The following is a 25,563-nucleotide window of genomic DNA, read 5'->3' on the forward strand; positions in this document are numbered from 1 at the left end:
GGCTACTCTACATGCCATCCAGGAACCTGCCTGTCGTTTGGTAAAGCAGTCGAGGACAGCCCAAAGCCTTGGGACCCGCATCCTTGTGGGAGACCGAGAGCAAACTCCTGACTTCTGACCAGTTCAGCTCCAGCCATTGTAGCCACTTAGGGAATGAATTAGTGTATGGAAGACTTTTGTCTCTCTTTCTCTCTGCAAATCTGCCTTTCCAATAAAAATAAATCTTTCTAAAAAATACTTTAAAGAAAAAGTGAAGATAAAAGAGGGGAGTTTGAAACATGATTGTACTTCAAAAACTTCATGGAAAAGGAAATTATACAATAAATTTTGATATAATTTTTTGAAACTGATGCAGAATTTTTCACAATGCACATCCCTCCACGAACTCTTCTGCAAACATGCAGACATGGCCAGAGTTAATGACTTTATAATTTGGAGGCAACTGGGGAATATAGAAGGGAAAATAAGGATGAGGTCAGCTGGCTCAGATATAAGCAAAGTCAGTCTGAAGATTATTGTCAGCTACCATAAAAGAAGCAATATATCAAGTAAGTGGAGATGCATGTGCTGGTTCTCAAATCTACGTCTTGACTAAAAATGGGAAAATAATCTAAATGGTATTGAGAAGTCTAGCAACGGAGAAATGATTAGTAACCAAAATGATTAGGAAAACATGAAGTGGAGCCAATACACAAAAGAGATACTAACGAAGTTATGGGGTGCTGGTGGAGAAAGAGGGATATATGTAAAACAATCTATAGCAAAAAATAGTTTATAAATTAGGAAATTATAACTTATACAATTAGGAAAGCCATGAAAACAAAACTAGGTGATGCCAAGCTGGAAAAAAATAAAACAAACAAAAATATGTTAGACAAGAAGAAAAAGTCTTTGGTTTTAGTATTAGCATGCAAAAATTCCAGACCCATATCACAGCCTGAAATAAACTAGAAGTGAAAAGAGTAACTACCAACTCTGAAGGTTCTGCAGAATCAAATGTGAGTCCAGGATGAGGAGTTCTGTTCCAGAAACAAATTTCAAAGCAGGGAATATTTGGGAGCAGAGTTGAATCATGGTAAGAGGGATTACTGCTAAGAGCTCAAAGAAAAGACCACAAAATTAAGTCTTTAAATTAGGGGGCTGTGGCACAGCAGCTCAAGCCACCACTTGAGATGCCTACATCCCAGATGGCAGTGCAGGCTGTTCTGCTTCGGACCCAGCTCCCTGCTGGCATATCTTGGAAGAAACAGAGAATGATGGCTCAAGTGCTTGAGTTCAGATCACATATGTGGGCGATCCAGACGCACTTTCTGGCTCCTGGCTCCTGGCTCTAGCCTGGCCCACCCTCAGTTGCTGCAGTCATTTCATGGAGTAAGTCTGCAGGTAAAGGATCTCTCACCCTCCCTCCCTCTCCTCTTTTTCTATCCTTCAAATAAATAAATCTATGTGTAAAAATGGAAGCACTTAAAACTGGTTAAGAGCCTGCTTCTCAGTTCAGTGATGATGCAAGGCCCATGTACAGCAAGGATCCAGGCAACGGAAGAAGGCAACATTAGGATTCATCAGGCAGAGACAGGCCGTGAGTGGAGTGGAAGATGTCTGCCAGATGAACGGTGGGAGAAAGGCAAGCCCAGAGACAGTGTATCCTAATGAGAGCAGAGGGTGCTCAACACGGGGGTCTGCCATAACACAATCAATAGCCTTCTGTGGTGGGGGTGGGAGGCTGATAAAAGGCAAACAGAGTATGCAAATAGACTGCGATTGTTCCTCCAACACAGGAGGAACACTTTACAGGGAAACACCAGAGAAATCCTCATCAATTTCAACAGCCAGAAGCTGCCTCTGAGCCAGCAGGGTAGAAGCTGGCTGGGGTATTAATGGCTTTCCCTGTTGCTGAACTCTGTGTATCTCTGATTAACTCTCAGAGGGGTACTGGGAAAGGATAGGAGGGGGGAAAAAAACCAGTATTTTCTTATAAAAGATTTTATAAGGGAAAAAAACATCCTTCAAGCAATCAGGCTCCCAAGACATGTGCTGAATTTAAGGAGACAGTCTCCAGAACAAGGGAGAAACACATTTTGCTAAATGTCCGGGATTAATTGCCTTAAAGGAGGTTGTAATTGAAAGAAATGAAAAATACACCTACACACTACTGTCTGAGTCCTGACCAGACGCCAGCCTGTCACTGTTTCCCAGTGACAAATGGCTCTGACTCGGATCGTCATAAATGAAACTCTTGCAGCAAAATGCTCAAAAGGCCACTGTCCTCTTGACAGGACAGAGCTGACCCTGCTGAAAACTAGACTGTTTAAAAAAATACCTGGCAATGTGACACTGGACTCTCTACCATTGCTGTACCTATAAGGCCATGATGCAAATCCAATAGCAGAATGGTGGACTTGTGACTGCTGCTGAAGAACTGAACTATTTGTGGGAAAAGGGGGTGGGGGAGGGGAGGAGAGGAAGGAAGGGAGGAAATCCCTGTATCTACAGAGCCATATCATGGAAAATAATACAAATAAAAATTAATTTTTAAAAAATTAAGAAGAAAAAATTAAAAGCAAATAAATAATTGAACATGAAAAAATATATACTTGTTTTCTTATGTTCTACTTTTTCTACTCAATGTCTAGACAACAGAAGACCAGGTTGATATTCTTGTCCCTGGACAGCATAGTGATTTTTGTTACATTATTTAGTTACTAGGTGCTGCTAGTTGATACTGAATTTACACGGGTTGGTATGGTGGCTAGCAAGCAAATCCTCCACCTGTGGTGCTGGCTTGCTCCTTGCTACTTCATTTCTGATCCAGCTCCCTGCTAATGGTCTGGAAAAGCAAAAGGACGGCCCAAGCCCCAGGGTCCCTGCACCCACTTGGAAGATTCAGAAACTCCAGGCTTCTAGCTTTGGATCAGCCCAGCTCTGGCTGTGGTGGGCTTGTGGGGAGTGAACCAGCAGCCGGAAGATCTCTCTCTAATTTTGGCTTAAAAGTAACGTAAGGAAATCTTTAAGGGGAAAAAAAAAAAAGGAAAGAACGAAAAGAAACTGAGGCTTCCATCTTTGCTTGCAAGGACCTGAACATCTACAGAACTTAACATTTCTAGCAGACAGATGATCCCAGCTGATGCCATTCACAGGAGACCGATGACACAGGCCTTCAGGAACTGTAGAGCTTTACTTTTTTTTTTTTAATAAGGAATAGTAATAAAAGAGATAATCACCATTTACAAATTCCTTTCCTCCTTTATTCTACCTTTTAATTTCATCTGCCTACATTATGCAAATCCATATTCTAAATGTGCACTTCATGTTAAAAAATAAACATTTGAATCTAAGCGGTTGTCTTCATCCTCCCAAACCCCCCTGGCTGTTTAATTCTTTCCTTCTGTATTTTCCCATTCTAAGCTCAGGCACAATCCAGACTCTTCTTCAGCAAGCCCCATAATAAATATTCATATAAATTTTACTTCCCTATAAAGGGTACTAATTCTAAAGCTGCCAACAGTGTTATGCATTTCTAAGCAGCAGCTCAGAATCCTTGACAAAGAGAATTCAGGTAGGGGTACGTTTTACAAATATATTGGGGCTTGACAGGTACCAGGTAGCCCATTCCTAATGATCAGGAAGACTCACTTCTGAGTCTTCAATATTTTTCTGCTGAGTGCAAGAAAATTCTCCCAAGTAGTTAGCTACAAGACAGTTTCAAGACCCTTAGGACTAGAAGAGACTTCAGAGGTTATCTGATTGTATTTTACAAATTAGAAACTGAGGTCTACCTAGGATGGGACAAGGACTTGCTCCAGATCAGATGACAAATCACAATCAGCCATGACCAGGAGCCAGAACCACTTTGCACACAGTAACTGTCAGGCTGGGGAGATCAGCAGGTGATGACAGCAACCCTTACTCCAGTCACTGCTGCTCCAGAGTCAATGTGCTACTTTATACATTTAAATTCAAAACTGGCTTTAGGAAGAATAAAAAGGGACTTGGGTAACACTGTATTTGGAGCAGTAAGAGGCTCCAAACACAATGTGCTTTCCAGTTTTCCCAGTTCCTATGCTTTCCAGAAGCTCACTTTACCAGGAATACCCAAACAGAGGCCCCCCTCTTAGGAAAAAACCACCATGGTTTCTCACACGTGATGCTGACATTCAATCCTTGACGACCCTTGTCTGTACTAAGCCTGCTGCCTTTTAACTCATTCCTCTGCCTCAGTCCTCTTGCCGTATTAAGTTGCCTTAACTGGCACTGCTGGAGCTAGCACAACGAATATGAACTGGCCTGAGATAAACAAACATCAGACTACACAGCCAAGCATCCAGGCCCTGCATGGCACAGGGCTTTCTGGTTGCTCTCATGTCACAAACACTATAGCAATAGCCAGGGATCTATTTAGGGACCCTGAATAAACCAGTGAAATATCTTGTCTCTGGACTTACTTAAGCTATTTATCAAGAACCTCCATAAAAGAAGAATGTCCATCCATCCCACACATAAATTCACTTCTTAATGTCTCAGACAGCCTTTAATACACAGTCCAAGTGTGCAAAGCCTTTTTGTGTATCCCCAAATACTTTGCTCCTTCCATGCTGTCCCAAACATTCAATGGTAACTTACTACATTCTCTAGGTACTCATGCTAGAGCCACTATAAAACTAGGGCCTTACATTCTATAGTCCAGAGAACCCTGTCAACAGGGTGATGCCCAAAACATCCCATATTACCCCATGTTTCTATGACTGCATTGACTTACTTTTCTCCTCTAACTACAGAAAGACTTTATTTTCAAGACATATCTTTCAAAAAACCCTCTCTTGTAAAAGGAATGAACCACTACAAAAATCAATCGTAAATTTTATTTTAAACTATCTGGTAAACAGGAAAGGAACAGTTTTTATCCCATCCCATCTGAAGAATTAATTCTGCATAATCACACCACTCAACAAATTTAGACGCTTGCTTGGTTCCTGGTTGCTGTAGCAGGTTACAGTTTGTAAAGAGTACTTGTCATGAGAATTTCTCTTACAGGATGAACAATAAAGAGTCTGTGGTTTGGAAGTAAAAGAAACAAAGGCAACTCCATTTCAGACCGAGGTTGCCTACACTTTCTCTCCTTACACATTGTGTCACTGTCAGCAGAGATGAGTTGCTGACTCCTCTGAGCTCCAAAGAGGGAGCTGCACTAAGTACCAACAAGAATGTGTGACCTCAGTGCTGGAATTGGCAGTCTAAGAGTCTCACAAGTCATCAAAATCAATGCTTGATGAAAGTACTCCTTCCCTTTCCCACCCTGATCAACCATGTAATCATTATTTTAAAAAATAATAAAGAAAAAAAAAGAAAGAAAGTACTACTCCTTGGTTTCCAACACAGTTTCTCTATCATGATGTGATTAAATCTGTCATATCAAAAGGGCAGCCAGGGCTGGAGTGCGCCACAGTCAGGAGCCCAGGTCTCCAACCACTTGATCCATCACTTCTACCTGCTGGTGTCAGCATTAACAAGAAGCTGGTGACAAAAGCGAGTCACATATTGAAGTCAGATACATCAGTGTAGGGATGCTAGTATCTTAACTATGAAGACTTTTGTCTTGCTGTTGTTTTAAATTTCATTTTCCATGGACATTTTTAAAAATAATTTAAAAAATTTATTGGAAAGGCAGAATTAGAGAGAGGGGACAAGACAGTCAGAAATCTTTCAGCTGGTGGTGCACTCACAATGGCTGCAAAAGCCAGGGTGGGCCAGGCTGAACCAGCGAGCCAGGAGCTTCATCTGGGTCTCCCACATAGCTGGTATGGACTCAAGTACTTGAGTCACGGTCCACTGCTTTCCCAGGTGCTTTAGCAGGGAGTTGGATGAGAAGTGAAGCAGCTGGGACTTGACCCAGCAGCACTCACACGGAATGTCAGTGTCACAGACAGCAAGTGAACCAGTAGCACAACAAAGGACTCCTCTGTGAAGACTTCTGAAAGATTTCATTGTCAGGCAGCTGAATTAGAAGATGAAGGTGTGACTGGATCCCAAACACTCCTACTCAGGGATGCAGGTCTCCTAAAGGGCAGCTGAAAACACTGTGGCCACAACACCCACCACTAGTATATTTTGTTTTGAAAAATAAGGAATAAGGGAAGACCACATTAAAAAAACAAACAAACAAAAAAAGGCTTTGTTGTCAGATGTCTATTTTGGCTAGTTATCTACCAGGAAGACAATAAGGAGAAGCTCTTGCAACATGAAGCTCCTCTGTACACGTACACTGCTGTACATGTTATGACAAACTAAATCCACCTCTGGTACCCAGAAGTGACCAATATTCTCTTCACAAGCAAATATTTTCTATTTTTGGTCACAGTGTTGATTTCTGGGTGAAGTGGGCTGAAATATACCAGATAAATTAGAAGAATTATGAAAGTAGCAATGCCTGTCAGAGTGACAGTTCAAGCCCAAGCTGCTGTGCATCTGATTCAGCTTCCTAACCTGCTGGGCAGACAGTGGATGATGACTGAAGGACTTGAACTCCACCATTCCTGTGGGAGACCAGGATGGAGTGAATCCCTGACTCCTGGCTGTAGCCTGGCCCAGATAGAGCTGTTGTAAAATAGCCTGGGGAATTTGAACTAGTGTATGCAAGATACCTCTCTCTCTCTGGCTCACTCTCTACCGCTCTTTCAAACAGGTAAATGTATTTATTTTCTCTTTCCTTAAAGAGTTATTTATTTTTCTTTGAAAGGCAGAATTATAGCGAGAAAGAGAAACATAAAGATCTTTCATCTGCTGGTTCACTTCCCAAATGGCTGAAACATGTGGAGCTGATCTAATTCAGAGCCAGGAGTTTCTTCCAGGACTTCCACATGAATGCAGATACACAATAATGTGAGCCATCTTCTACTGCACTTCCAGGCTATAAGCAGGGACCTGGATTGGGAGTGCAGTAGCCAAATACCAAACTGATGCCCATACGGAATGCTGGCACATGCAGAAAACAGGACTAATATACCAGCACACTGGCCTATTGTTTGGTTTTGTTTTTAAGAGGAAAATCTATTTGTTCGTTTGTTTATATTTTTCTAGGTTTTATTTTTATTTAAAATTTTGAATTTTATGGTACAATTCTGTATAGTCTAGGAGTCCCCTCTCCCCAATTTCCACCCCTCAACTGGGGAAAATATTAATGGCAGACATTTGTAGTGGTTAAGACACTGCTTGGGGCATCTACAACCATAATGGAGTGCCCATGTGTGTCCCAGCTTCTACACTTTCCATCCAGTTTTCCTGAAAATGCATATTCTGGCAGACAACAGTGCTGCACAATTATGTGGATCCCTTGGATCTCCTAACGTGGGCCTGGCCCAGCTCTTGCTGTTGTGAGTAATTTGGGATGAAAGCAGCAGAAAATTTTTCTCTCTGTCTTTCAAAAAACAATGACAAAAAATAAAAACTAAGAAAAATTTAAAAAGAGAAATAAGAAATCTACAGTCTTCATCTTAAGCCTGAGAGATTGTGAATTCTTACTGAAATGTACTTCCCGGTGATTGTTGTGTATGGTAAAAATACGATCTAATTTCAGGCTTCTCTAGTTTTGATTGTTATTAAGAAGGACTTCACATGCACAGTATTCTTTTCCTTGGAAGGCAAATTAGCTACACAAAGAGCCAAGAAGGGCAGGAGTAGGAACTGGAGATACTTCCGGGATTATATAGTTACATTTAAAGCAACAGTTAAACGGAAGAAAGGGGCAAAGCCAACTGAAATAACAGAAAAGCAAATGAGCTTTATGCAAGCCTTAGCAACTATGAGCATTTAAGCTGGGCTTTAGGAAAACCTCCCTCCTTTTCCACGGGGATGTGAAAACGAAAATGGGAGTTTTCTTTATGTTTATTTGCCACCTCTGTCCTAGTAGGTGGTCTGGGCTCCAAAGCAGGCAGACAGTAATGTCACAGGCAGTCACGCCTTTACCCTGTGTGGGAACATCTTTATGCCATGACAGCTGCTGAGGGCATCAGGGAAGACCCGCTGACAGCAGGTTTCTGAATATCCTGCTTGTGCATTTTCATAAGCATAGGTATCCTGCAGTCTCAATCCTCATCATGGACAGAGATGAATGGCAAGTAGGGATGCCTGCCTGGGAAGAGGGTCATTAATCGACACACCAAGAACAGAAAACGTAACCTGATGCCAGCAAACCTACTAAGCCATTCTCCCTAGAGAAATCTCAGCGGGCTTCTCTCACAGCCAGCTTGTGGAAGCGCTCAAAGTGAGTGGTACATCACTTTAAAGGTTTGTAAATCTGCAAGACAATCCAATTTAGACCCTAAATGCTCCTATTATTGTTTTCTAATCAGACACACCTGATTTGGCCAAGTCTTAATATTCTCAATTGGAAAAATACTACAATGCACTAAACACCTCATTAGGCCAATATAAGAATCAAGGAAGAAATTCAACAGCACCCATATATAAGATACTTTAGCATAAAATATTACAAATGTTTTAGAGAGTTATTAATTAGTATAACATGAAGAATATTCTTATAGCCTATATGTTTCATTCAATGGATAACGGAAAAGCACCAAAAAGAAGCATTCTGGATAATGGCTCTCTTGATTTTCTGGGGACTTTACACAACTTCTGTGAGATGAACCCAAAAACACCAAAATATTCTATCACTTAGCAAGCACAAGGATCAAAGAGGTTGAAGTGAAGGAAAAAAAGCTAACAGAAGAACCAGTTCTTTGAATGGCACTCAGTTAGGAGGCCTCCTGTCAAGACCTGAAAGAACTAGAGATTCTGACTGGATAAGCCCCCAATTTTCCACCTGGTATCCAAGATAAGCAAAAGAATTTTGGGAGCAAAGTTAAAATGGGCTGGAACTTTTGCTAACTTTCATTCTCTCCCTCTTCAGCGTCTGGAGTAAGAGAAACTCTCGGGGTTCAGAGAAGGGGTAGGGAGGGGGGAGATGGGGAAAGCAGTCAGAGAGATGCCAGACTGTAAATTCATACCAACTAGTCAGCCTCACCCTGCGCTGAAGGTCTGGACTAAAGGTTGAGCTGACTGATCTGCAGCTGATGTTATCAACAATACCCACAAGTGCATCAGCCCGAAAAGAACATTAATACCCAGGGATGGCCTTGAGGAGGAGCATGGGAAAATGTCACCAAGCGTCACTCTTCAGAGAACTATGTGAGACTCCAGGAGAAAAGCCTTGTAAGTGAATTCCTGAAAGGTGAAGCAGGAAATGTAAATTCAGGTCATGCTGAAGCCCCAGGAGAGAGGAGAGCACAGAGGGGACATTGGGGTGAGGGGGGGCACCAGGAGGAGGCAGACTGACAGGGGAAGTTTGAGGGGGAAGAAAGGGGAGAGAGGAGGTGGTAGCAGAAGAAAGGGAAGGTAAGATGAGAACAGAACATTTTAAACTAACCCAGAACTCCACTGTGAAGGACAAGTCACGAGGCAAGATACAGCTTAGAAGTTGCGAGCCCCACATTTTTACCACTGCTAAAAGCTGATCCAGTCCTCCAATCACGCTGAGAGAGACAGCCAGGCTTTCAGGGGCATTGGCCTCAGCAAGGATGCTTCCATGGCTGCCCAAGGGACCCTGCCTGGGGGGGGAGAGGTGGAGGATGGGAGGGGGAATATGACACACCATCTACAGGAGCACATCATTCACTACAGGGATGCGCTTGGCTCACACGACAACGTGTCTCTGTTTCCCTGCAAGCACATGCATCCATCTTGCCCTACAGTGGACTGAAGGATGCTCGTTGAGGATCAGAAAAAAAAATCATTAGTTATGCTTCATTTGCCACTGCACAGCTGCTTCAGGTCACCCCTGCATTTGTTACCATTTGTATCTTTCTCAAATAATTAAATCTCCCATTTACTCTTCATTTCACTCCAAAGTACACAATGGAGGGACTGACTACATGACACAATAGGCTAAACCTTCATCTGGAATGGTGGCATCCCATTTGCTCTACTTCTGATCCAGCTCCCTGCTAATGGCCTGGGAGAGCAGTGGAGGGCAGCCCAGGTTCTTGGGACTCTGTACTCATGTAGGACTCCAGGAAGAAACTCCTGGCTTTGGATCAGCTCGGCTCTGGCCATAGCAGCCACTTGGGGAGTTAACTATTGGATGGACATTTTCTATCTCTCCTTCTCCCACCTCTTTTCTGTAACTCTGCCTTTCTGATAAAATAATCTTTTAAAAAAAAATGCTAGCAGGGTTTATGATTGTATCAGGAAGACATTGGTACAAAGGTGGGTTTCTGGGCCAGGTACAATAGCGTAGTGGTTAAAATCCTCGCCTTGCATGCATCAGGATCGCATATGGTCTTAGTTCTAATCCTGGCGACCATGCTTCCCATCTAGCTCCCTGCTTGTGGCCTGGGAAGGCAGTTGAGGACAGCCCAAAGCCTTGGGACCCTGCACCCACGTGGGAGACCTGGAAGAAACTCCTGGCTCCTGGCTTCGGATTGGCTCAGCTCCGGCAAGCCGTGGAGGTCACAAGGGAGTGAACTATCGGAGGGAAGATCTTCCTCTCTGTCTCTCCTCCTCTCTGTATATCTGACTTTGCAATAAAAATAAATAAATCTGTAAAGAGATTTCTCAATCACACCATGAAATCCTACTGCAAGATGCCTTGTGGGAAACTGCGTTCATCTGAGGAAGAGGAAGAAGGCTGGGGAGAAGGAGAACTCTTAGGAACTTAGACCTGAAAAGACGGGTCAAGAGAATGAAAATAACTAACAAGGTTTTTTTTCTTTCAATATTGACAGCAAAATGAGGGGGCAGGGGGCAAAAACAGTGAAATGGTTCAACTGGCTAACCTCCACCTGCAAGCACCGGTATCCCATATGAGCACTGGTTCATGTCTCAGATACTCCATTGCAGTCAATTGGGGGGTATTCAATGGATGAAGATCTTTCTGAATCTCCTTCCCTCTGTAAAATCTGCTTTTCCAATTAAAATAAACAAATCTTTAAAAAAAAAAAAAAAACAGCAGGGGGAAAATGCTTAATCACTTTTCTCTCTTGTTTGTTTGAGAATAGCAAAATAGAGGAATCAAAACAAGAGTCAAATATCTGATGTGATACAAGCCAGGAAAGCCAAGATTCAGGATGAAAATATGACAAATGGCTAGAAAGGTGAGGACAGCACACCTGAGAAACCACAACCCAGCAGTAAATGCTCCTGTGACTGAGTCACCTTCGGGTCTCTCCCTGCCAGCTACTCCAAAAACAGAGACAGCAAAGAACGACGTCTTATTAACCTGACAGACAACTATCAGATGATTACTGGTGACAGGATAGGAGGGGAAACCGAGGACAAACAGAAAGTTTCAAGCAAGGCAGTTGGAGCTCAAAGAATTAGTGTGGGGTCAGGACTTGCAGCTAGCAGCTTCAATGGCCACTTGGGATACCTGTTGGTCTGAGCCCTGGATATGCCACACTTCTGATCCAACTTCCTGCTTATGTATCTGGGAGGCAAAATATAATGGCCCAGGAGCTTGGTTTCCTGCCTTCCACATGAGTGGCCCAGCTGGAGTCCTTGCTTCCTGGCTTCATTTGCCTTAGTGTGGCTGTCACAACCTCTAGCAGAAGAGTAGAGCAGCAGCTAGAAAATCAATCTCTTTCTGTCCCTCTACTTTTCAAATTAATCAATAAATCCCCCCCACACCAAGAATTAGTTTAGCAACTGGTGCTGTGACAAAGCAGGCCATGCTATCACCTGTAATCTCAAAATCCTACATGGCTACTGGTTTGAGACCTGGCTGTTCCATTTCCAATCCATTTCCCTGTTAATACTCCTAGAAAAGCAGCAGGGAATGGCCCAAGTGCTTGAGTTCCTGCACCACTGAATGGAAGACCTCTCTCTTTCTCTCTTTCTTTTTATAAGTCTGCCTTTCAAACAAATAAATATTTTAAAAATTAGAAAAAAAAAAATCAGTCTTACCAGAGTATTAAGACAGAAAATCTAACTTAAAAAATTATTTTTGGGACCAGCATGGTAGAGTAGCAGCAAAAGTCCTCGATTTGGGTACTGGTTCTAATCCCAACACCCCTGCTTCCCACCCAGCTCCCTGCTTGTGGCTGGGAAAGCAGTCGAGGATAGCCTAAAGACTTGAGACCCTGCATCTGCGTGGGACACCTGGAAGAGGCTTCGGACTCCTGGCTTCAGATCAGATGTGCTCGGCTCTGGCCACTGTGGCCACCTAGGGAGTGAATCTTCAGACAGAAGATCTTCCTATCTGTATGTGTGCCTTTTCAATAAAAATAAATGAATCTTTTAAAAAAAAAACTATTTTTATCAAAAAAGCAGATTTACAGAAAGAAGAAAACATAGAGAGAAAGGTTTTCCATTCATTGGTTCACTCTCCAAGTAGTTACAACACCCAGAATGGAGCCAATCCGAAGCCAAGAGCCAGGAGCTTCCTCTGGTATCCCATGTAGGTGCAGGGACATAAGAACTCGAGCCATCCTCTCCTACTTTCCCAGGCCACAAGTAGGAATTAATTGGGAAGTTGGAATCAGTGCTCATGTGGGATGCCAGTTTTGGGGGCAGAAGATCAGCATGCTACACCACAGCACAGACCTCAGAAAATTCAACTTTTAAGTAAATTCAAATATGTAAAAATAAGGAAGACATCTCCAGATCTATATTGTTTAAAAAAAAAAACACACACACCAACTGCCACGTTCCTTTTGGTCAGAAAGATAATCCACGATAATCAGCAAAAGGGAAATGAGAGAGCTGCCTGGAGCACGGTAACTCCCTGTCTCAGGCTGAAGCCCCAAAGGACCGTGCTTCCCCGCAGGCTCCAGTGCATCAGCAATGCCACTGGCAGAGGTGGGAGTGCTCCTGAACCTCACCCCATCCTGTTTTTCATAAATAATAACTTAGTAGATGGAAGCAAGACCATCTACATGGCAGCTGAGACAGTGGTCAATTTGGCAGAAGCCTGGAAAAGCCTGGGAGAAGAGGGAAATAAGCAAGCTGAGCATGTACTTACTCAAAGTCCTCAAATTCCAAGTCGGTTCCCTCTCCTGATGGCCCCTGGTTGTCTGCAGAAGAGGAGGAGGTGGAAGAACGGAGACGGTTCTGTTGGTAGCGCATGGAGCGCTGGCGAATACTGTCTCTCCGAGAGAGGTACTGGATCATTCTCTGGGCGTAGTAGGCAGCAGGAGATAACCTGAGAGAGACAGAGAGGGACAAACACAACTAGCACCCGTGTGGGGAACAGCAGGAAAAGTGGTAAGTACAGCTCTCCCATTGAAACCAACACACAGGCGTGAAAAAGGAAGTGCATTTACCTCACCAGGAGAATAGAATCACAGAATAGGCAACCACCAGTGCCTGGGTCTGAGGTCAGGCACATAGGCACTCTCACCAGTCATCTTCTGATCAAGAGCTACCCTTTCCCGGGAGATTAATCCTAGAACTTTCTAGTATTCTATGGAACCCAATTTCATTTCTCAGGGTGCCCTTTAGACAGATTCATAGATTTTTCCTTGAACATTATCCCTAAGGAAAATTAAGAAATAAAAGTGACCTAAGCAATCACCTCCCCTTTACTTTTACACATGAAGAAAGCCGGGTGGGAGGTGGAAATGTTAAATGATCAAAACAAAAACAAACGCATCTACATATGGCGTCACAGGCTGTCTCTCTGCAGCAAGCACACACAGCTGCTTCACACAATCTCTTTGAATGTCTTATCTCACCCTGACAGATTCATCATGGATGATTATAACACGGAGAAAATGTTCTGGACAGAGACTGAGAATAAAATATACTTGAGAAAACAGAAAATCTAACAGAGAGAGAGAAAAAAAGAGAGAGATTTTCCTATTTTTAACAACCAAGCATCAAAAAGCTACAAGGCACTGAGCACAACAGAAGGTAACAGTTGTTCATTTTTCTTCTTTCTTACTATGACTATTCTAGTAAATACAGGAGGCTGAATTCATATTCTTTAAATGATGGCTTTAGAATCTTGATATTCCATGAAAATCTCTGGTATACAACCCCATCCCTCACATTTCCTTCTTCCTCAAGTTTTCCCTCCATTTCTCATTAACACTATTATGTAGTTTGAGGTGAGGATGGGAGAACATCAGAGAAGTACAATATAGGAAAAAGGGTTCTATAATAATATTAAATGAACTGCTAAATAATGTCAAGACTAACTCGAAACTTTTCTAAGATACACAACTTGGGTTCAACAACTCCACTAAAAACTTGATCCTAAACACACACACGCACACACACACACACACACACAAGGAAGTTCTCTTGAAACTTAATCAGCATTTGTGAAAAACTGGGAAATAAGCCAAATCACCAGCAACAGAGTAAATATTTATAAGGAGAAACACAATTAAACTATTAAAAAGAATAAATTATTCCGATGTACTCACAAGGAAAGCTTCCTGGAAAAAAAATTTAAGTGGAGAAAAAGGAGGAGGGGTTGAAGAATGCAACATTTTTTAGTCCGTATATTAAATACATATTTCTACAGTCAAGAAAAACCTAAATGGAGTCAGCAATTATACAAAGGATTCCTAGGGACTTTCACATTCTACATCCTCTTTTGATGTTTGAATATAAGAGGAAAAAAGCAGGTACATTCTGTTTTTTTTTTTTTAATGAAAATCTGCGAAAACTGAAACTGGAAATGGAAACAGATAAATCAAAATGGTATAATACTTTGAGACTCTGTCCAGGGTAATGAAAAGCGAAGCTGAAAGAGACCCTCCCTAAGCCAACCAACCAAGGCCAAAGTAGAGCTCACCGTCGACTGCTAGGAACCTAAGCTGCCTCTGAACTGTGTGCTGTCCTGAGAGCTGGTCCTTCTGGCCAACCATCTATTGGAATTCCTAAGCAGGCCACTGACAATCTTTGGGACCCACTGAACACCAAATCATGGTCATACTGCAGGTAGGCACGGATGCAGAGATGACATGGCCAAGATCATCAGAGTGTAAGAGCTATTTCTCAAAAGCTACCACTGGTGAATCTGCAGTATCTGGGCTTGTATAGCTCTGCAGTTCACAGGAATGAATCACAGACTACAACATTTTCTAGCAGACTAAAGTCAGTGCTCCAGAGTTGTTCTCTTACCTACCAAATATACAGAAATTTTCCAGCATTAACTAAGCACTATTGGTTAAATTATCAAGTTGCTCTTGACTAGAAAGGAATTTAAAAGGAAAAAAGCTTCAAGAGGAGAAAGACGATCTTTTTCTTCTTCCCCTTTTTTGGGTACCGATTCAACAAGGTGACTGTAATTACATACCTAGTTTATTGCCTGCACTAACGGAAAAAAATTACTTATGATAGAGGTAGAAATAATATTGATGATAATAAAGAGTTCTCTTTATTTAGGGACTCAATTTCAGCACCTGTAACCCCAATTGTTTAATTTCACAATAAGACAGGAATTTCCCAAGTTACAAAAATATGGTAAAAAGGGATTCTTGGCACATCAGCAAGCACAAGTATATCTTAGCTCATCCTTTGAGGTATCCACAGAGAAGCCAGGTTCCTGAATACCAAGGAGACATTCCACAAAAGGCTTTGGTTTATACATACCATATAGGGTGAAGCAGAAGAGGAAAAAGAAATTTAATAACCAACAGTGAAGAAATAACAATTATTAGACTAAAGAGTTGGAAAAACCACCCTAAAGTATTCCTAGTAAAATTCTGAATGTTTTAATGAATCCTGATAATTTTTTTCAAGGAAAAACACATTTTTCTTAAACATAAAAAAAAAAAACCTATTTTTTGTTTTGTTTTGTTCTCAAAGAGAAAATGTAAAACACCAACACTATAAACTGTGGCACTTTCTATGATAGATCAGAATAGAAAGAATAAACACATGATGTTTAAGAATCGCTGTTGAACTTTGTTCAATTAGAAATCCTGGAGCTAAGACTCCTTCCCATTGCTTTTCTAAAAGAAAGAGTTATATAGCAGCACATTCTCTATTTCAGGGCTTGAAAGTACTTGATTTATCGGAAAAATTTCCTTCCCTTAGCGAGGGGTTATAACTTTCTAATAAAATTACAGACTAATCCAATCTTTATTGCTTCAGTAATCATAACTGCCTATTTTTAAACTGCTTAATCCTTTATATTCTCTTAACCTAGAACTGGATATTTCTAGGGGATGGAAAAGGAAATAAATATAACAAATAATCTATTCACTAGCATCTCAAAAAGAATGCTATTGTAACACAATTATGAATCAATAAAATATTTTAATATCCTGGGGAGGATGAGAACCTACAATCCTGAATCTGGAACAAAACTCATTTAGCTTTGGCTGGCCTATGAACAGCCACATTGCACCCAAACATTCTAAAATAGCGTCTTCTTGTGTGTGCTCTGGTATTGCTTGAGTAACATGCACATCCCACCTTTCTGGATCACCAACAGGATTATGCTTCCCTTATAAAAAGCCCCAGGAGCTGATCTCCACAGCTAAGTGCTATATAGCAACAGCACAGCTCACCCTTAGCCTTCTATAACCAGAATCAGGGCAAGGCGGGGCATGGTTTACCTTTTCACACGTCTTCTGATTGCAAATGGCTTCTGATAAGTGTAAATGCCACTTAGTAAAATGCCAACCTGTTTTATTCAGTTATCCTTTTTTTCTGTTACCTCTTCCTTAAGTTAGGTTCTAGAAATTCAGTATCTGTGAGAGCTTGACTTCTGTCCTTTGGTAGTACCAAAATCTCTTCTTAAATAGCAAATATGGGATTTTTGTTTGTTTAATTTGTAAATAATTTCCCCATAAACAAAAACTTTTGCTCCTATTTTGGTTGTCCACTGGCAATAGCCTCTCTCTAAGCTAGCAGAAGAAAAAAGAGTAACTTTGGGCAATAATTTGGCAGAGCAGTAAAAATTCTGCTTGGGACACCCCATTCCACATCACAGTGCCTGGGTTCCAGGCTCCATTCTAGTTTCCTGGGAATGTGCACTCTTGGGGCGGGGGATGTAGCAGGAGATGACTCAATTATTTAGGTCCCAGCCACCCCATGTTGGAAACATGCCCTGGATTCAGCCTGACCCAGTCTCGCCTATGCAGGGTATCTGAGGAGTAAATCAGATGATGCAAGTCTCTCCCCAATTTTCTCCCAAACAAACAAAAAAAAATTTTTTTGAAAAAAAAAATTGGCCTGTGACTATGAGACTATGACTGTGGTCTCCTCAAAACCCCTCTTTTTCTAATATTCTACTTGCAGTGATTACCCCCAAGGGCCAAAAGCTCAGTCATAATCCTCTGCCAGACTGTTCACTTACCTGCAATCACCTGAAAACCCTGTCTCAACACTGTACCTAAAGAGCAAAAGAGCACCAGGACCAGAGAGGCACGGAACGGAGCTTCCAGTAACTTGGTAACTCCAAGGGCCACCCCTTCCCCTCCCACCACCTAGTGCCATTCTCACTTCAGCCTTACCTCGCTGGGTCTGGGTAAATTGGGTGCTCTCTGGATCCTGCTCCATCATAACGGGATAATGAAATGAGGGAAGACTCCAGCAGCCTCCTAGCAGAGATTAAAAAAATGGCAATAATCCCTGTCAATTACCAACTCAGAGGTCAGTCATAAGGAAAAATGGGGCTGAGATAAACAAAGTCCCCCTGTGCAGCCTACTATCTGGGATCATACCCTTCCCTGCAGGCTAAGCAGGTAGATATAAATAAATGATGAGCTCCCACACTGGATATGGCTACTGTATAATGCTCAGTGCTGTTCCTCAGAAAGAATGGAAAAGTGCTAGAGGCATGATCTTATTTCTGTTTGGACTAGCTCTTGGACACATTTGAGGTTGATACACAAGAAAAAATGAACAGGCACAGAGACCGTCACGTATTGCCAACGTTTGTCTTGGCATTCGGTTCCTCCACACCATGGCAATCGACATCCCCTTATCTTTTACTTATTCTGTTCTGTCCACACCCTTATTGGGGAAAGTTCACTCCCCAAGTGCTCTCTTAACTGAAAAACAAAAACAAAAAAAACCCCACACACACGAACAAAATCTAACTCAATCATTAATTCAACTGAGAATATATGATACACATGTTGTGGATACTTTTTGAGAGCCAGCCAAAATACCAAGCACTTATGTGTATTTATTTAAATCTCACAACCTGTGAAAGTTGGAATAACTACATACAGAAGAGCATTTGGAACAGAAGTTCAAGTACGTGGTCCTGTGGCACACACCTGTTAAGCAATCCTGCCAGCACTGCAGTGAAGGCCAGTCTTGACTCCAGAATACTTCAAACCTCATGTTTTACTGCAGGACCTTTCACGATTCACAGGTGGAAACAAGTGCATGTGTGGCCACCGTGAGCAACAGAGACAAACAGAAAGGTACTGGTCCAGTCACTCAGCTTCAGTCAAGAGTGCCAAGCATCACTCTGTTTTTCAAAGGAAGCCAGAAATCTGGAATTTTGCATGAAATCTCCTGGTGTGTACACTTTCAACTACACCATATTTTTTCTTCTTGTACAACCTGAGCAAATTACAATACAACTAGTAAACATGGCCTAAGGGGTTCCCTAGTTTGCCACCTCTGCCATACCATACCACTTCCCAACTCTAGTGCCTTGGCAGTCAATCAAGCTCCTGCCATGAAACAGGTTTCCTCTTTTTTATTTTATTTTTGCTAATGTTTACATAGTAGAGAAGGATGCATACCCATGCGGAACACTGATTAGGGTGCGGTGCATGGAACAGGTTTCTAAGGAAATGGACTCAGAAAGAAACGTCATTTGTTTCTCTCCAGCTGCATCTTGCCTGGCTCTCCCAGGAACAGGTCTCCGGCTCCGTGCCAGACTCTTCGTAAAAGCAGAGCTGCAGCAGGAGGACAGCAGCTACCAATTTTTTCCAATTGGACTAATTCAATTCCCTGTTATTAGAACCAGCTGTCTTTAGGTATAGTCATGTGCAGTCACTTTATCCCAGCAACAGGCCCAGGGCAGCCTTTCCCTGGCACCCAGGGGAAAACACACATAGAGGCCCTCTCACCAGGGCTTACGGTTTCCTGCTCCAGACAAGATGCTGTGAAATGTTTCCCATCTAGACAAGGCTGACATCCCCATATTCACACACTTTCCACAATCCTAAATGTAAGGTATAGAACACAATGTAGCCACTGCAGAGAAGCCAGCAATAAAATACATCTTCTCTCCAGCTGAAAGCCAGAATTCAGTGATATCATTATATTTACAGTACACATTGCAAAACTTCAGAAATTGGGATACATTTTACATCTGTGTAACATAGTGTAGTTGGCAAAACATTTTTTTTTCTTCCATGGGCACACATGAAAATTATAATGCCCAGTCACTGAATCCGTAAAATACATAATATTCTTAAGAGTTAGGGGTAGTAAGAGGCACACAGTCTGGGGTGGGGGAATGGAGTAAAAATCTGAAGAGCATCCTTAGATCCAAGACATTATTTAACTGTTACTAATAAACTCACTCTTGAGGAATTAGGAGGGAGCTGAAGAATGGCAGCAGCTAGCTGTCCAGGCACATCTACAAGGTTCTGCCATCTGAGTGCCCTGGAATTGGTCCAAAATATCACTGAACCCTTTCACACTATCCTCCAATGTCTGTTAGGTCCCTTTACAAAGAAGTATCCTCCCGAGGAACCACAATATGTCCTTCTTAAGCACATATGCCAGGAACACAACTCTGGTGGCTTAGAGTTAACACTACCCAGACTATGCCTGTGCAGGAGAAGAACTGACTTATCAGGGATCTGCACAGGAGATTCCTGAACTGGATGCATTTGGGTTGGATAACTTCAGTTTTAATTATTCCATTACATAATTTTTGCGAAGTCTACTTAAAACTTTCACTTCCTACCTTAATTAGTACGATTTCTAAATCAGAATAAGACTGCAATGTTAAGCTTTTGTCTCCAGGGAGTCCCTGATGAGGTTCTTTAGGAACATGCATCCTCTGGGTCTATTCACTGCAGACTGCTGGCACCAAAGACGCTTCAGACAGTGCAGTGGGGCTGGCAAACATGGCACTTTTAACAGCTAATACTCAAAATGAGGAAAATAATCACTATGAATAGTAGCTCCTCACATAAACAAATAACTGACGAAGCCCAAGTTCTCCACACTTAGAGCACCACTATTCTCTGGAGTGAAAGGAGACTTCAATCAGAAGGGGACGAAGGAAACTAGAGTTACTAGACAACATCACCACTCCAAAGGAAGCTCTCTTTCCTATCTAGAGTTAGCTGCTTGCAAACAACCATCAAAAGGAAATGGCACAAGAAAATGGAATACGATGGCAGCTGGGCTCCTTCTGCTCTGCCCATCACAAATTTAACCTGACTTAATTGATCTATCATGAAATCTGATTATGCAAAATTAGGGAGGGCTTAGGAAGGTCTCAGACAAACTTGTTCAAGCTTAAAGCTATGGCTTTATTCTGACATCTAACCTCAATTTAGAAATGTTTCTTAAACTCAATGAAGATTTGACAGGGGAGAAAAAAAGCAGAAACTTCTCTCTCGGGTTCATCCTTTGTACCAGTGGTATTAAGTTGAGGTAACACAGGAGTTGTGCTATTTGATCTACTGGAAAGCAGAAAGAAAATCCTGCAATTTTGGCTTTGTGATTATTTGTGAATAAAAATACAAACCCAAAACTTACTCAAAAATTCTTTTACTAATAAAAATATGTATTTTAAACCTGAAGGCTACCACTCTATCAAACCATATGATACTGTAAGAATACTCAATACTTAAAACTCGATAATAACCACAAATATAGGATATATAATCATCATAAATATAAGCATAATCATGTTCACCAATGGATACAGAAAGCAAAAGAGAACAATAAAGCAAATGTAACAAAATGTCAACATTTAGAAAATGCAGGTAAAGGTACATGAAATCATTGGCATTATTTTTATAATTTCTCTGCATGCCAGAAATTATTTCAAAACAACAAAAAGCATTCAATGAGGCAGACAATGATGAAGATGCAGCGTGGGAAACCTGCATCCCACGCTGCATTTTAGGGGCTCCACTCTTGGCTGAGCTTCTAATTGCAGCTTCCTGTCATTCAAACAATGGAAGGTATCCCTGCCACACACATTGTGTACTAGGTTCCTGGCTTTGACTTGGCCAACCCGCAGCTAAAGCAAGTACTTAGGGACTGAACCAGTACATGAAAGATCTTTTTCTCTCTCCATCTCATTCTGTTTCTCTACCTTTCAGATACAAAATCTAATATTCACAAATCCCAAAGTAAAATATTGTTAGCTGAACAGGAAGCTATTGATCTTTAAGACTTACTTTTTTATTTTTAAGATTTATTTTTATTTATTTGAAAGCCAGATTTTAGAGAGAGAGAGAAAGAAGAATAGAGAAGGTCTTCCATCCACTGATTGACATCCCAGATGGCCACTACAGCCAGAGCTGAGCTGATTCAAAGCTGGGAGACCAGAGCTTCTTTCAGGTCTCCCATGTCGATGCAGGGGTCCAAGGACTTGGGCCATCCTTTGCTGCTTGCCCAGGTCATAACAAGGAAGTTGAGTTGGAAATGGAGTAGCCAAGAACATGAACTGGTGCCTATATGGGATGCTGGCAGCACAGGGTGGAGGATTCGCTTGCAGCATTCACTGCGCCAGCCCCAAGACATACTTATCCTGATTGCTTCATTTGCAATCCGGTTCTCTGCTAATGCAATCCAGTTCTCTGCTAATGTGCCTGAGAAAGCAATGGAGAATGTCCTAAGTCCCTGAGCCCCTGCTTGCTGCACGTGTGGAAGACCTGGATGGCTTCAGGCTCCTTGGCTTCAGTCTAGACCAGCCCCAGCCATGGTGGCCATTTCAGAGTGAACCAGCAGATCAAAGATTCATTTATCTGTCTCTCCTTTTCCCTGTATCTCTGTAACACTATCTTCAAAATTGATAAACAAATATTCTTTAATAATATTTATTTCCCTTTTTAAGATTTTATTTATTTTTATTGGAAAATCAGATATACAGAGAAGTAGAGACAGACAGCAAGATCTTCCAACCAATGATTCACTCCCCATGTGGCCACAGCAGCCGGAGCTAAGCCGACTGGAAGCCAGGAGCCAGGAGCTTCTTCTGGGTCTACCACGCAGATGCAGGATCCCATTCTCTACTGCTTTCCCAGGCCATAAGCAGGGAGCTGGATGGGAAGTGGAGCCACCACAACACAAACCCATATGGGATCCGGGCACATGCAAGGCAAGGACTTTAGCTGCTTGGCTACTGTGCCAGGCTCCACCAAATAAATACCTTTTAAACATTTTTAAAAGAAATAGCAACTTCCCAATGCTCTAAAACAGACTTGGTAAACCATAAGCCCTGGGGCAGGCACCTACTTTTCTAGTAATGTTTTATCTGAACATGGCCACAAGCATTCACTCACAGATTGCTTTGCAGCTTGCAAGGCAAAGCTGAGTAAAGCTTAAAATATTTACTACTTAGACCTTCACACCAAAGGTTTGCCCACCACTGCTCTAAAATATGAATCCACATAATATTCCTTAAAATTGAAACATAGGTGGAATTACTGAAAAAACAGAACAGAAAAATTGAAAGCAAAATTTAAATGCCCCAGAGAACACCATCAAAATTAGTATTAAGTCCTGCTGAAATCCTAAGTGAACAAGTACACAATACAACTACCAAAACTTTCTAACACTTTAGGGCTACCATTATGGCAAAGTGAGCTAAGGTGTTGCCTGCAAGGCTGGCATTCCACACTCAAGGGCCAGTTTGAGTTCAAGCTGCTCTGCTTTCAATCCAACTCTCTGATAATGTGCCTAGGAAAGCACTGGAAGACAACCCAAATACTTGAGTCTCTGGCACTCACATAAGAGACCCAGATGGAACTCAAGGCACCTGGCTTCGACCAGGCCCAATTCTAGCCATTATGACCATTTGGGGAGTGAACCAGCAGATGGAAAAATCCTTCCCTCTGTCTCTCTACCTCTCTTTTAAGTATATAAATAAATCTTTAAATACAATTTTCTAAATTAAAAATTCCTAACAATTCAGATGGATATGTTTTTGTTTCTTCCCCAATTAATATTCTGACTGCACAAGGGGGTTTACCATCTCAGCTGTACTATTTGATGACTAGGAATTCAATTTTTTTAAAAAAAGTGTGGAAAAGCTCTGGAGAAGGAAAGAATGATCAGAGCAGATGACAGGATTACCTAAAAGAGAGGAATCTTCTCTTCAAACTTAGTAGATACTAAAGTCGAGAAGCAAGAAGCCTGGATTCTAGTTTATATGATAAACAAACCAGTGAACAAATTCCTTCTCACTAAACAGCTATGCCCTGAACACAAACCTTTTAAATACTGGGAGACCACAGACAACTGGTATCTTAAAACAGACAGACATGTTGAGACCTTCTCCAAACTCTGGGAAATATTAATTCTCCGGCCTCCACCGCTCACTGGATAGGGAGCCTGCTCCTCCAAGCTACAAGACTGGTGCTCCATGCTTACTGAGTCATTTCCTAGCCTGGCTTCACTGCCTGGGTGGCATCTGCTATTGCAACTCAGCAAAGCCAAACCCAAGCTAACAGCTCCCTTCTGGCTAGAAAATAAAATCCAAATCCCTCAAATTGGCAACCAAAGTTTTGCAGTTAAAATTTCTCATTCCTTCTGGATATACTGAATCCTCTACCCTAGTTGTTTTAAACTGTTTGGTCCTGGGAAGCGTTTGCCACTGTTAAAAACTATAAGGATCATGAAAGAGCTTTTGTCTATATGTTTTATCCATCACTATCTACCATATAAAACTTTAACATACAGACACATAATTGTATTAAACATTAGAAATGATAACCTTATTGTATTTTACACAGCTTCTAAGAAATTCCACTGTACAGTTCTGAAACAAGAGTGAAAGAGACAAAGAATCATTATAAAGTTTTGACTCAGTAACCCGAGACCACTCTCAAAAACCATTGCTTCAGGGCCCAGTGCCATGGCCTAGTGGTTAAAGTCCTCACCTTGGACACTCTGAGATCCCATATGGGTGCCGGTTCTAATCCTGGCAGCTCCATTTCTCATCCAGCTCCCTGCTTGTGGCCTGGGAAAGCAGCTGAGGATGGCCCAAAGCCTTGGGACCCTGCACCCATGTAGGAGACCCAGAGGAGTGAATCATAGGACGGAAGATCTTCCTCTCTCTTTCTCCTCCTTTCTGTGTGTGTGTGTGTGTGTGTGTGTGTGTGTGTGTGTGTGTGTGTGTATCTGACTTTGCAATAAAAATAAATAAATCTTTAAAAAAAAAGTCATTGCTCTAACTAAACTAAACAAACCTTACTATCCTAAGAACTTATTTTGGCAATTTCTTGTTTCTAGAAAGTTCTTCATCATTGCCTGTAAAAATCTTTCAAAGTTCAAACACCAAGTTCTTACAATTCAGCCTCCTTCACCCACCACCCCATTGCACTCTATACTTTCTCAAGAGGCCTTCTCCCAAGTCATCTTGTACCATGGGATACTGTATGAGTATGTCTTGTCTTTGCTTCTAGACTTCAAGCAGCATCGAAGCACATACTGTGCCCAAACCATCTTTTTGTCTCCATCAACACTCACATGATAATTAACATGTAATAAGAAACTAATAAATATTTAAGTAAATGAGTCAATGGGCCTAGTTAGACTTAGAAAAATAAGATCTGTTTGGTTGCCCCTCATTGGCCCCAGGACTTTCAAACAAAAATGTCTAAAAACTCACACTGGAATTCCCGAAGAAGCAAGGCTTTCAGAAACTGCTTACACCACCCTTCATGCACAGCTCTGCTTAAGGCGCTGACATAGTAGTCCTGATAACAGAAGCGCAGCCGGGTCCCTAGGAGACCCATTAAATCATACAGTCATAGGTTGGCCACTTGCCTGGGAAACACTGACGAGCGTGGATGGCATATAGCTCAAACAATCCTCAGGGGGCACAAGGGTGATGTTTGCAGGGGATAAAGGGGCAGGAGGTCAAAGGAATTTGGATGCACTGTTGCTTTCTTCGTTTTTCAATCTTCCTTTGCAAGCCCAGGTCTCTGCCTCAGCGCATGCCTGGGCCAGGAGATGACAAGGCCTTACTCTTTGTAAAAAAAAAAAAAAATATATATATATATATATATATATAATAATAACTGTGTGTTCTGAAACGACACCTCTATTATGATTTCCAAATTGACATCTCTGCTTTAAAGCAGAGGCATGCAAAGCCTCCCCATTTCACACACTAGCAATTATCATTTAACTTCTTCAATGATAGGCACTCAACTGTTCGCTGCAGGGCCCTGGAGCTCGAGGGTGCACTGCCAGGGCATGTGCCATTGCCAGCAGAGCCTGTCATGTAGTTCCTGCCCCTGCGGTGGGATGGACCAAGACAAGGTGGCACTGCTAAAAGGCTAACATCAGGGGGTATAAAGGACATGCGACAACAACAACAACAAAACTTGCAGCGTGTGTGGTGTGAATCAGTCTTATTTTACCGCCACCAAGAATCAAAGTTTATAG

At 41.9% G+C, this 25,563-nt stretch overlaps 1 protein-coding gene across 6 annotated transcripts in view; it reads right to left on the reverse strand.

Moving 5' to 3' along the window:
* AMBRA1 (autophagy and beclin 1 regulator 1) overlaps window positions 1-25,563 on the reverse strand; it is a 215,092-nt gene that overhangs the window by 116,824 nt on the left and 72,705 nt on the right. For 4 of the 6 annotated variants that reach the window (XM_040980184.1, XM_040980182.1, XM_040980179.1 and 1 more), the window contains 2 exons: window positions 17,466-17,552; window positions 13,013-13,192 (listed from right to left, as the gene is read on the reverse strand). In XM_040980184.1, coding sequence (XP_040836118.1) covers window positions 13,013-13,192; window positions 17,466-17,552 — 267 coding nt within the window. The remainder of the gene's footprint in view (window positions 1-13,012; window positions 13,193-17,465; window positions 17,553-25,563) is intronic. The other 2 variants (XM_040980185.1, XM_040980181.1) reach the window with 1 other exon arrangement.

Source organism: Ochotona curzoniae, unplaced genomic scaffold, assembly GCF_017591425.1.
Source record: "Ochotona curzoniae isolate NIBS_2020 unplaced genomic scaffold, NIBS_Ocur_1.0 contig_3432, whole genome shotgun sequence".
NCBI lineage: Eukaryota > Metazoa > Chordata > Mammalia > Lagomorpha > Ochotonidae > Ochotona > Ochotona curzoniae.